General features: G+C 52.1%; 1 protein-coding gene across 7 annotated transcripts in view; it reads left to right on the top strand.

Annotated features, from left to right (window-relative positions):
- The window catches only part of SYDE1 (synapse defective Rho GTPase homolog 1), a 37,112-nt gene extending 33,470 nt beyond the window's left edge, over window positions 1-3,642 (top strand). For 6 of the 7 annotated variants that reach the window (XM_029584235.1, XM_029584232.1, XM_029584231.1 and 3 more), the window contains 5 exons: window positions 30-268; window positions 1,058-1,184; window positions 1,349-1,530; window positions 2,283-2,514; window positions 3,071-3,641. In XM_029584235.1, coding sequence (XP_029440095.1) covers window positions 30-268; window positions 1,058-1,184; window positions 1,349-1,530; window positions 2,283-2,514; window positions 3,071-3,543 — 1,253 coding nt within the window. In that variant the 3' untranslated portion in view covers window positions 3,544-3,641. Of the gene's footprint in view, window positions 1-29; window positions 269-1,057; window positions 1,185-1,348; window positions 1,531-2,282; window positions 2,515-3,070 lie in introns of all 7 variants that reach the window. The other variant, XM_029584236.1, reaches the window with a different exon arrangement.
- Window positions 3,643-11,665: the final 8,023 nt, after the last annotated feature.

Raw genomic sequence — 11,665 nt, 5'->3', positions numbered from 1 at the left:
TCTGTCTTATTCCTGTACCCCGCTCGCAGGCTCCAGATGCCAGCAGCTGGCTGTGAAGCTGGAACCGCGTGGCCTCCTATACGCCAAGCTCACCCTGGTGGAGCAGTGGGAAGCACCCCCCGCCGCTGCCGTCGCCGGCAGCATCCGCCAGGAGCCCCGCGTCTTCGGCGTGGAGCTGCGCCAGCTGGTGGAGAGGGAGGACGCGGCGGTCAGGGTGCCCCTGCTCATCCAGAAGTGCGTCTCGGAGATTGAGAAGCGAGGTCTGAAGGTGAGCCGGGGTCTTCCCCCCCCCCCCCCCCACCCTAGCTTGTGTGAACTCCCTTATGTCCTTGCCTCTGACCCATCGTCCTCTTCTAAGGAGACTACCCAGAAAACTAGTGCAAGATATTTGCTTTTTTCCGGTCCTCATCTTCACTAAACCCTCCTCTTTAATTCTTACTTTTCCCTTTCGGTCTTCCTCCTTTCGTTTTATATATGACTAAAGAAAGTTTTATCCTCTGCTTTTGCTAATTGCGTTAGGCCAATCACTGGGCCCACTGATGTCCTGTGCAGGCCAGGTTGGGCAGGAAACCCTCAGGTGCTGCTGCTGCCGCCGCCAGCCTCCGGTGCCATTGCCGTTAGAGCTCAGGAGAGCTGCTGCCACACTCCAGCGGCTGCTATAGTGGCCGCAGCAGGATGGAACCCTGGTACTCTGCCCTCTGATGAGGTGCGTTGGTGCTCCCAGGTTCCTGGTGTCCCGAACGGTTCCCTGTCTCACACCCCCCCCACCCCCCCCCCCCCTTCCCGTGACCATGAATTGGGCCTTTATTTCAGCCTTGGCCTATCTATTGGACCCATTCTGCTTCCCTTTCTTTCTTCCGGTAGCTTTGTCTGTCCTATGCCGCGATTTGCTTGGAAACCCCTGGCTGTTCTGCTTTGGGGCTGCCTGCTGACCCCCTGCCGTAGGAGATTTTATAGACATTGAGCTCAGACTTATTTCCTTCTGTGATGCGCGATGTGTTTTAAATTTTTTTTTTTAATTTTTTCTCCCTGGTTCCTTTGGTGGCTCTGTGTTCAGGTCGTTGGGCTCTACCGGCTGTGTGGTTCGGCAGCGGTGAAGAAAGAACTGCGCGATGCCTTCGAGAGGGACAGCAGCGCCGTGGCGTTATCCGAAGAGCTCTACCCGGACATCAACGTGGTGACAGGTAGGTTGGTAGGGCACCTGGCTGTGAAAACTAAGAGTAACCTTATAGCACTTTTATTCCACTGTTGTCTTAAAACTACAAGACAGGATCAGAGCCTGAGCAGGAAGTCAGGTTGTTGTCCCCCCCCTGTAATTGATTACTGATGTCTCTCTGGATCCCTGCAGGAATTCTGAAGGATTACCTCCGGGAGCTGCCCACCCCACTCATCACCACGACCCTGTACAAGGTGGTTCTGCAGGCCATGTCGCAGCGGCCCGCCGGGAGGAGGGCCAGCAGCCAGGAGCAGGCGGGCGGCTCCGGGGAGGAGGCAGTTTCACTCTTAAACTGCTTGCCCGAGATTGAGAAGGTAACCTGTGGGCACATCCAAACACAGAAGCCGTCAACTGGGGTCCAGGGCTCATTGCCAGCTCCATGCTTCTGTGTTATGGTTCAGTTCTTGTTGTTCTTCTTCTGCTCCTTGGGATGATAGCGTATGCAGTGTGGGTGGTGGGGGGAGCAAGAAATTCTGCAGCAGTTGGTTGGGTATTCGGGTCAGTCTCCAGTCATGTCTACAAATGCAACAGGGTAAAACCAACACTGGCTAAGGTGACATTGTCATTCGGTACCCTTAATCTTTTGTTGGGGAGTTACTGATTTTGTGTGAGATTTTATTGACGTAAAGGAGCCAAAAATGTTGAGAGACTTGGGCAGGGTAAGCAGAAGCTCTGCCGTTGGGCGCCGCTCATGGAGGGGAAGCTCTGCCATTGGGCGCCGCTCATGGAGGGGAAGCTCTGCCATTGGGCGTCGCTCAAGGAGGGGGAGCTGTGCCGTTGGGCACCACTCATGGAGGAGGAGCTCTGCCGTTGGGCACCGCTCATGGAGGGGGAGCTGTGCCGTTGGGCGCCGCTCATGGAAGGGAAGCTCTGCCGTTGGGCGCCGCTCATGGAGGGGGAGATGTGCCGTTGGGTACTGTTCATGGAGGGGGAGCTGTGCCGTTGGGCACCACTCATGGAGGGGGAGCTGTGCCGTTGGGCACCACTCATGGAGGGGGAGCTCTGCCGTTGGTATTGTTCCCATTATTTTGCAGCTGAGGGTCTCTCTCTCTCTATCCCCCTGCAGGCCACTCTCACCACCCTCTTGGACCATCTGAGCCTGGTGTCTTCTTTCCATGAGTATAACCGGATGACCTCTCAGAACATTGCTGTGTGCTTTGGGCCCGTCCTACTCAACCAGAACCAGGACCCCTCGCAGCAGGGAACCCGGAGCTATGCGCACTGCGAGGAAATTGTGAACGCAGTCGACTTCAAGAGACACATCGAGGTGCTGCATTACCTTCTACAGGTCTGGCCGAGTGAGTAACAGAAGGATTTAGCTTTTCCAGATCTTTCTATCCCACTGTCCCTGCCCTTCCACCCTGCTTAGACTCTAATGGGATGTTGAACCACTGATGAGTGGGGGGAGGGGGTCCGGGGGGGGGTCTGCACTCCTTTCACCAACTGCCCCTTGATGCTTGGCCACTAAGAGTTTTTTTCCATAACACAGAAGTAGGGGGTGTGTTACATTTCTCCGAACAGATTTTACATGGAAAGGTGGTTTATGATTTTTTTTTTTTTAATTAAACAAAAGTGATAGAATGAATGCAGTGCCCTGATGGCCATATTTAATGTGGACTCTTAATAAAAAAGTAAAAAAAAATGTTCTACCCTTTTTGAAAGCCCGTGAAGAAAAGAGTTTACGGGGTAGCTTAGTGAGAAGATCCACGGTAGATCTTGCATGGACTTTTACCCAAAATTGTCTGCGTAGATACCGCTGACTCACACGCTAGCTTGTGCTCCCCTCGCCCCAGTCAGGGTAATGAAAAAGTGTGGAAAACGCCGTTACAACCCTGCTTCCTTTTCGTTTTCCAGACCCCAGACGGAAAATCCTGAATTTCAGGGCTAAGGCGCCATTGAAGCCTGCCAGCTGCCTGCGCCAGAAGGAACCACCCCAGCTGGCACTGGACCTCTTGGAGAGCGAGGTGGTGGCCCGCAACCGCTGCCGCGGCCTGGAGAGCCCACCCACCAACCGCTATGCAGGGGACTGGAGCATCTGCGGGCAGGACTACCTCCTGGTGCCCGCCGGCGGCGCGGCAGACGTGGATTACGATGAAGTGGCCGCCACGGACAGCGAGAATGAGGAGGAGAACCTGGTTCTGGACCTCAGGGAAGGCTTCCTGGACCAGAGGGGGGCGCTGTTCGTAGGAGACTTTGCGCTGGTGGACGATTCGGAGGCTGTGGACCTGGAGAGCCCCTTCAACCCCAGGCTCAACCTGAAGGACTTTGACGCGCTGATCTTAGATCTGGAGCGAGAACTTTCCAAGCAGATCAACGTTTGCCTGTGAGCCTCCAACAAGCCTTGGGTTGGGGGCAGTCGTTGGTGAAAATCTGCCCATTTGGGGGCTTGAGAAACCATAAGGCCAAGACCCTTGTGGTGTGGGGGGGGGGGGGGTGTCAGGTCAAAGGTATCGGGTGGGGTGAGGGGGGAAGAAAGGAGGAATCTTTGGTGACAATGATGATGACACATAGCTCATGGAGAACCTGAAGGCACGTGGGCAGGACCAACCTGGAAGGGGAAAAGGGACAGAAGCTACAGTGGCGCAGTCCATATTCATTTACCCACTACAACGGATTCCTTTTTGGTACAGCAACGCGGCGATCACAAGCACTTAATGGCTTATCCATGTCCATCTCTTCCTCTTGCGGACCTTTCTACTGACTCGCCGCTCGCTGTATAAAAAGAAATTGCATTCTTTTAGGCTTTTTAATCCTATCCCTGTAACCCCCCCCCCCACTCCCCCCACATCCTAGCAGACCTCACCCGCTGGAACGCTGACTTGACACTCTCCACCCTGGTGTCTGCTCCCCTGTCATTTAAAGGTACCGCACTCATTGCCTTTGGGTTTTCTGGAGGGTCGCTCCAGTGTGGCACTTTGGGTTAAGGGAGGGGTGTGGGGGGTGGGGATGGGCTCGAGAGATCAGGCATGGAGGGGCCTCTGTGTTTGTAATGGAGGGTGGGGGTGAGGGAAGAGGGCTGTAGAGGACAGAGCGGAACCAGGAGGCAGGAGCTCCCGGGCTTAATTTAGAGCTGAGGCACAGGGAGATAAAGTGACTCGCTCCACAAGAAGAGTCTAGGTCCTATAAAAACCAGACATCATTTCAGGCAGGAATGGTAGCGTCCCCTATCTGAGCGAGAAGCGCGAGAGAGAGAGAGCAACGGAACAGACCGGTCGTGAGAGAGAAATATCCGACTCGGCCACGCGGGGCCTCTTCTGCATTCCAGTGTAGCCTGAGAACGGCGGACAGTGGCCTGCGCTGTGGCGTTTGTCCCCTAGAAGGGAGTAGAACTGGGGGACCAACCATCATTCCCCTCTTCCACGAGGCATGGATGACACAGGCTCTGCTCTTTGTAGCGTAGGGACGGGACCGCGGGTTGCACCTTTGCACTGAGAATCTTCAGGTCAGTGGAGGAGGCTTAAAATTGGCAGCATCTGCTGGACGACCCAGCCCGGCCTTAGAAGTATCCATTACAGAGAGGAGAGACTCCCCTCTCTCTCCGTCAAAGGGGGGAGAGAGACTGTGGCTGTGGCGGAGATCCTGCAGTCCATGAGAAGACTTGGGGAAGCATCCTCTCTCTACGGGGGAATTCGTTCCAATGTGGCCGCGCTCTGTTAGAATGTCGTATCCGACACAAACGCCTCTACCGACTGTGGGACGCAGGGCTACACTCTCTCCCCACCCTGACCAGCGACTGACCAAAAACAAAAAAAAAGTTTGCCCTGGCCTGGCCTGGGCCGAATGCTCGTTCAGTGTTTAGAACATGAGCGACAGCCACGACCGGCCAAATGCGGTAATATGTGTCGGCGTTCCTTAGCTTTGCAGCTCACGTGGCCTGCGAGAACCAAAGCCCAGTAGCCAGCAGCAGCAGCTAGCCTGCTTCTTTTTTTTTTTTTTTTGGCCTTAGGTTTGCACAGCTGGAAAGGCCAGCAAAGACTGAGTTGAAACATTTTATTGTTGTGTGATTTTTTTTTATTTTTTTTTTACTATGTGAATAATTATTTTTTACATTTATAGTGCATTACAGGGAAAGGATCAGGTTGCCAAAAGTATTATATTTAGTTCTGGGGGAAGAGAAGTTGTGATCCCCCCCCCAGAGTTCAGGATTTTGCTGGAACCTCTGAGATTTTATCTGATGATTTTGAATTTCCAGAAAAAATGTAGGAAACCCTCTGCAGCCAGAGGTCTGACGTGAAGGGATTAGATTTTCTTATCGCATTAAGAGTCCTACTCATGAAGGAAGATGAGGTGCCCATAGCCACCAAGATCTCCTCTAGGATTGCACATCAGGAAGGCGGAGAAGGAGAGAAGCTGGGGAGCTGGTTGGATGAGGCTTACTTCCCATCTGTATGCAAGCTTGGGCCGGAGTAGGATTTACATCGCCCCCCCCCCCCCTCCAAGGACCACAACGAGCCCAGCCAACATCATTGGGCGAGCGAGAGGAATCCACCGTCAAGACCTCGGAATTTTGTTTCATGTGAACTTTACCAATATCTTTTTAAGGGGTGGAAGGCCATAGTTAGATCTTCTGCCCTCCATAGCTGTGGTGCACCTAAAGGTTGCTGAATGATTGCAGGCCATCTAGGAGAGGCCTGGTGTGAAAGTATTGTTCGGATGGCTCTAGGAGGTCCATGTTCAGCCATTGTTAGTCAGATAACGTTGGCGGTATATCCAATAGCGCAGCCGCAGAATGCCCCTAACTTCTCTGGCTAAAATCTTCCCGCCCTAACTTATTGGCCGGCCAGAACTTAGCTGGACGTGTGCCCAAATATTAATTTAGCCAGCTAAATGCTTTTGAATATGGACCCCTATAATAATCTCCACTTGTGGAAGGCGGAGAAGCCAACCTTCTCTCAGGTGACATGAAGGCAACCTCTTAGTTCTAGATGCATCTCTCTACCCTAAGGTACGGCCTTTGGAGGGCTTCAGGTTTGTTATAGGCTCCAACCAGTTAAGGAGATTGGGGTGGAGGGGGGAATGCCCCATTCTGCTAACGTCCAGTCTGGGGCAGTTTATAGGTCTGGGGGTAACTCCATTTTGACAGTAGGAGGCAACTGGCTAGGCTCAGCCCATTTCTAATCAAATAGGGGTGTGTCTGTGTTTCCATGATACAGACCTCGGCCGTCGTTGGTTTGCACCCTCCTCACTGACCTCTCTTCGGACTTGCTGACCCCTCCGCTGCCGCGGTTCTGTTTCGCCTCCTAGATTTGAACTTGGGTCACCAATCTCTCACGGAAGCAGCTCTTCTAGCTGAGCTGGTAGGAACCCCCCCCCCCCCCATCCCTTTCAGTGCTCTCCTGGTTGCTTCGCCTTGCGACAGATCCTGGGGGGGGGGGGGGGCTCTCCTGGACCTTGCTCAGGGAGTTGCCACCTAGGTAGCTCCCAGAGGCCGGCGGAGCCCGGAAATGGCTACCAAGAAAAGCGAGCGGGGACACCCCCCCCCCCCAGGGTCTCGTTTCTGGAGGTGGGAGGGGCCTGCGGGTGGCGACATTCCTTCGGACGTTTAAGGGTTATTTTCTGTCAGTATTAAGCCATCGAGCAGACCGGGTGGAAGAAACCATTCAGTATTTGAAATATACAGTATTTTTGTTGTTGCCCTGGGGCCATCGTTTCCACACCGGCTGTGATGTTTCAGGTTGTTTTGGTTTTTTTTGGAGGGGGGGGGGGGGGGTAAGGGCTGCGGGAACAGCGCACCTCTCCACCCTTCCTTTAAGAAAGCCTTGGAGGAACGTGCGTGAAGGGTTTCATATCTCTTCCTGCTGCCTCCTTTTAACCGCCCTCTGGCTCCCGCGGAAGCGGCCATGTCTGGATATGAGGGGTCACCAGACACCCTCCCGCCTCATTGGTCCATGCACCGCTTGGGGCGTGATGTCATGGACCATCTTTTGCTAACATGGCCGCCTCCAGGCATACAAAGGGGCACTTCAAGGTTGCGGGTGAGAGGCATTTGAAAACCAATTTGCTGTGCTCCGTTTTCTCAAAGGGGACACTGCGCGGGTTAAGATAAATCTTAACCTCGCCTACTTAGTCATGCCAGGCAAAATATTATATATATATATATATATACATTTTTAGTGCCAGGCCACAAGGGATGATGATCTTTAACATCCATGGTGCAGCAGCGGAGTTCTGCAAATAGGAGGAACCAGAGAACCTGGCCACAGATCTCCAGGAGAAATGGGCTCAGCAGGGCGGACCACCCCCGTTGCTTCGATTTGCTCGTCTTTGCCGCTGCTCCCCTGGTGCCTTACAGACAGGCAGACATCAATTTTCAGATGCCTGGAGAGAGGGGGAGGGGCCCCACCTTTTGGATCAGATGTTCTAAGAGAAGACCGTCTATTCCGTGGAAGCTGTCATCGCTTGAGGTGGGGTGGGAGGGTCTCGATGTATGTCTCCTCCCCCCTCCCCCGTGCACTGTCTTCTGAGCAGCCCCCCCCCCCCAGGTCCTACATCACCGCAGGCCCTCAGTAACGTTCTTTCCCACTCCTCCAGATGTTCCAGATGTGTGTAGCAAGCATGCCGTCACCTTACCCTGCAGTGTCATTTGGTTAAAGGTGAGCGGTGAAGCTAACTTAGTCACGTGTCATTTTATGACTTTTCCGGGTAATAAGAAGGGTAGGGAGTGACTTTTTTTTTTGGTGCAACTCTGAACACACAGATTCCGTTAGGCTCTGTTACCTGAAAGTAATATTTATTACATTTAGTGTCCTTCCTGCGTGGTTCCGGAAGCTAAATCAACATCTCCCTGCATCCTGCCTGCAGAGGTAACTCAGTAACCACCACCTCCTGGCTCCAAAGCAGAAGGGACTGTACCTTAAGCCTGTGCCGGGGACACAACTGCTTTAGAAATGGATTCGGATGACACTGAGCGTGACTGAGAAAGATTTAACCCTTTCTAGTACTGGTCCCTGATCAGAAGTGACCAGCGACCCACAGTCTGTGTACCCTAAAGACGCTCTCCTTTTCCATGCTGACTGTCGTGGGTGTCGCATGGTAGCATTGCTGTTTTGAGGTGTTGCATGCATTCTGCACTCCATTGCATTCAGACGGGGGTCACAGAAGGATGCTGCAGTCCTGCCAGGCAGCAATGACCCCTGTGCCGCCATTAGATGACTGGGGAGAGCCACGGAAACCCATTGCACAGCGTAGCTATGAGATGGCAGGCGTCCCCCCTGCTGCCGAACTAAGTCAATCCGAAAGGCCTTATCTGGATCTGGTTCTGTCCTACTGCGCGCATGGACCTGAAGTCCTGCTTAGAAGCAGAAGGCCGTACGTGTAATGGGGAGAAAACCAGAACTGGGACAAGCTCGATAGGTTGACCTGGAATAGTTGGCAAGGCTAATAGCTGATGAAGAGAGAGAGGTATTAATGGGCCATTGAGGTCATGCATCGGACCCAGTTGACGAGCGCTCTTCCTTGGGTAAGAGACTTGCTCTTCGTTGGCTAATAACCTTGACGACTGGTCATTTTAGCCCCTGATGGCAGGTTTCTCACACTGGCCATTGCGAGCCGCTTGTCAAACGGTTGCATCCTCGTCCATCAACCTTACGCCTCATGGCAGATAGCGAGCACGCCCACACGCGCCGCAAGGTGCCCGGTTGTCGCTTAACGTTTTTAAGCACTTATTCTACCACGAATCATGATTTTCCTCTCCTCCACGCTTTTAAAATTCAATTACATAGTTGCTGTTGTCTGAGGGGCAGCGATATTGGCGGGACGTTTAGTGGTGAACTGCTTTTTAGCGTTGTCCTAGCCAGGGGAGCCGGCACCTCTGCTGGAAGGCGATGCTCCTCCTCAGCTTAAGCCGTACGAGCCCTTGTGGCTCCAGCCGTCGGTTATCGCTCCCCACGCGATGCCTCTTTCCGTAACCAGCGCTCGGGCCCTGGCTGAGCCCACCACCGCGAGAATAATTGTAACCGTTTATTTATGCAAAGTTCATATTCCCTTCCCGCGCCCGCCCGCGCCGTCTCTTAAGAGTTCCAGGAATTAAAAATCCGCCCTCGGGTCCGCTAGCGTGAGGCAACATCTGGGCTGGGACGGGAAGCAGATGGGGGTCTTCTGCTCTTCAGGAGGCAGCAGCTCGGCCCATGGTGGGGGTGGGGGCTTCCTTTGGAGCGGACCAGCCAAGCCGCTGCATCTTTCACCCTGGGAAGCTCGCCCGGAGCAGTAACACCTCCCATCGTCTGAACACTTTCAACGGCCAGGTCGTCCCTTGTGAAAGTCCTCTTAGCTGCTCCCCAGAACATGAAGGTTGCACACTTAACAGGACATGGTGGGGGGGTGGATCTGATTTGGCTTCTTCTGGCTCTGCGCACGAGACGTCGTTTTGACTTTAAGCCGAGCACCCAGCCAGGTGCGGGAAGTGTTTGCTCTCTTGGTCACGTGGCCGCTGCCAGGGTCTACAAGGGAATCGTGAGGGAGCTGCTTAAGGGACGTCCAAACGAATGACTTACCAGTCTTAGTTTTAGATGGATACCACGCGAGTATTACTATTTCTTCTGTGTATTCTTTTAAAGTATTTAAGAAGGCAAGGGCAGCGCAGCTTTCTGGAAGGTCACACACGGGTCGTGGTGGCCTAAAATGGCGAACTCGATCTGCTGCTGTTGATGCGTTAGTTACACGTATGTGATGGGAGCTGGAAATCCGTAATTGGTTTATGTGCTAGAAGAGGGCACTGTTTTAAAAAAAAAACAAAACATTACAAGTTAAAAGATAACCGACAGAGTCATCGGGCAGAGCTGATACCTTTTATGAGGCTGACAAACGTCTAAAGAGGCCAAGTGAAAGCGCCAACCCAAAGGCTCAGAGGTCTGCTCCCTGGGCTGAGCGGGGCGGAGGCAGCATTCGCGGTCCCTGGGAGAGGGAGTCGCGGTCATGGCAAACTGGCGACACCTGGTGCCTGCAGGGCTGCTGGAAGGAGCCGTTGGCGCTGACCCCCCCCCCCCCCCCCGGCTGAGGGCTATGTCTGTCCCTGCAATGCTCGGCTCTAAGAGAGTTGGGAGGAGATATTTAAAATGGGGAGGGGGGGGGCAAACGATTGCCCCTGGGGTAGTTGTGACCTTGGCCCTGGTCCCCCCCCCAGTAAGGCCCCCCCCCGAAGCGGCAGGACGAATCTGCCGGCTGGAGAGCTTTCGTGAGGCCCAAGATCCTCAGAAATTGCTCGTCCAAGGGAAGGTCAGGAACCGCCAGAGCTGGCGGAATCTTAACGTTTCGGTTAAGCGGATGAAAACGTTATCTGCTCTGTTCAGTTTTTCTTTGATGCAGTAATTGCTACTTGTGAATTGTAAAAAGAAACTGACGCCGTTTTATGCCGCACTAAGTGTAAAAGGCCGGCCGGACTATAGGCCTGCATTTACCGGGGAGGGTCATTGCACAGCAAATACGAAAAGCACTCCCACAATAAGTGAAGGATTTATTTTATTTTATTTTTTTTTAAAGGGGGGAGTGGAATTCGGATCGGGACTTGTGTTTTGTTTTTTTTATTATTACGTATTTAATGTGCATTGTTGTATTTATTTGGTACTCTGCTTTGCATCCAGCTGACAGAAACGAATGGGGTTCAGGGTGGGAGGGGAACGTGGGACTGTGAAACGACTGAATGTCGGTGCCATACGGTGAACCCGGTACCCTCCCCCCCCCCGGCACTTCTAACCACTGATGGGCAAAGGTACATACACCTACACACGGACACAGGCCATAGGAAAGCTGTAATCAGTGTAACTAATCCATACTAGAATCTCTTTGAAGTGATGCGTTTTTACTTTTAGCAGTTTTGTGTAACAGGATGTTAAATGGTTTGCCCCACTGTATTGTCATTTGTATGCAGAATTTCCGCTATTGTTAGGATTGTGTAAGTTCAGTTCCACCCAGACTATATGTGTGTGTTTGTGTGTGCATATATTATATATATATATATATATATATATATATATGTGTGTGTGTGTCTGTATATATATATGCACATCTGTGCTTTGCTAACACTGCTTTCCCATAGTCAGCATTAGTGTAGCTGTCCAACATGTGTGTGTGTGTGTATATATATGTGTGTGTGTGTATGTATGTATGTATATATATATATATATATGTGTGTGTGTGCATATATTATATATATATATATGTGTGTGTGTGTCTGCATATATATATATATGCACATCTGTGCTTTGATAACACTGCTTTCCCATAGTCAGCATTAGTGTAGCTGTCCAACATGTGTGTGTGTATATATATGTGTGTGTGTGTATGTATGTGTATATATATATATATATGTGTGTGTGTGTGTGCATATATTATATATATATATATGTGTGGGTGTGTGTCTGCATATATATGTATATGTACATCTGTGCTTTGATAACACTGCTTTCCCATAGTCCGCATTAGTGTAGCTGTCCAACATGTATTTTTATTCTT

Source organism: Rhinatrema bivittatum, chromosome 19 (genome assembly GCF_901001135.1).
Source record: "Rhinatrema bivittatum chromosome 19, aRhiBiv1.1, whole genome shotgun sequence".
In the NCBI taxonomy this organism is placed as follows: domain Eukaryota; kingdom Metazoa; phylum Chordata; class Amphibia; order Gymnophiona; family Rhinatrematidae; genus Rhinatrema; species Rhinatrema bivittatum.
Note: the sequence above shows the minus strand (reverse complement) of the source record. Positions and strands in the feature narration are given on the sequence as shown.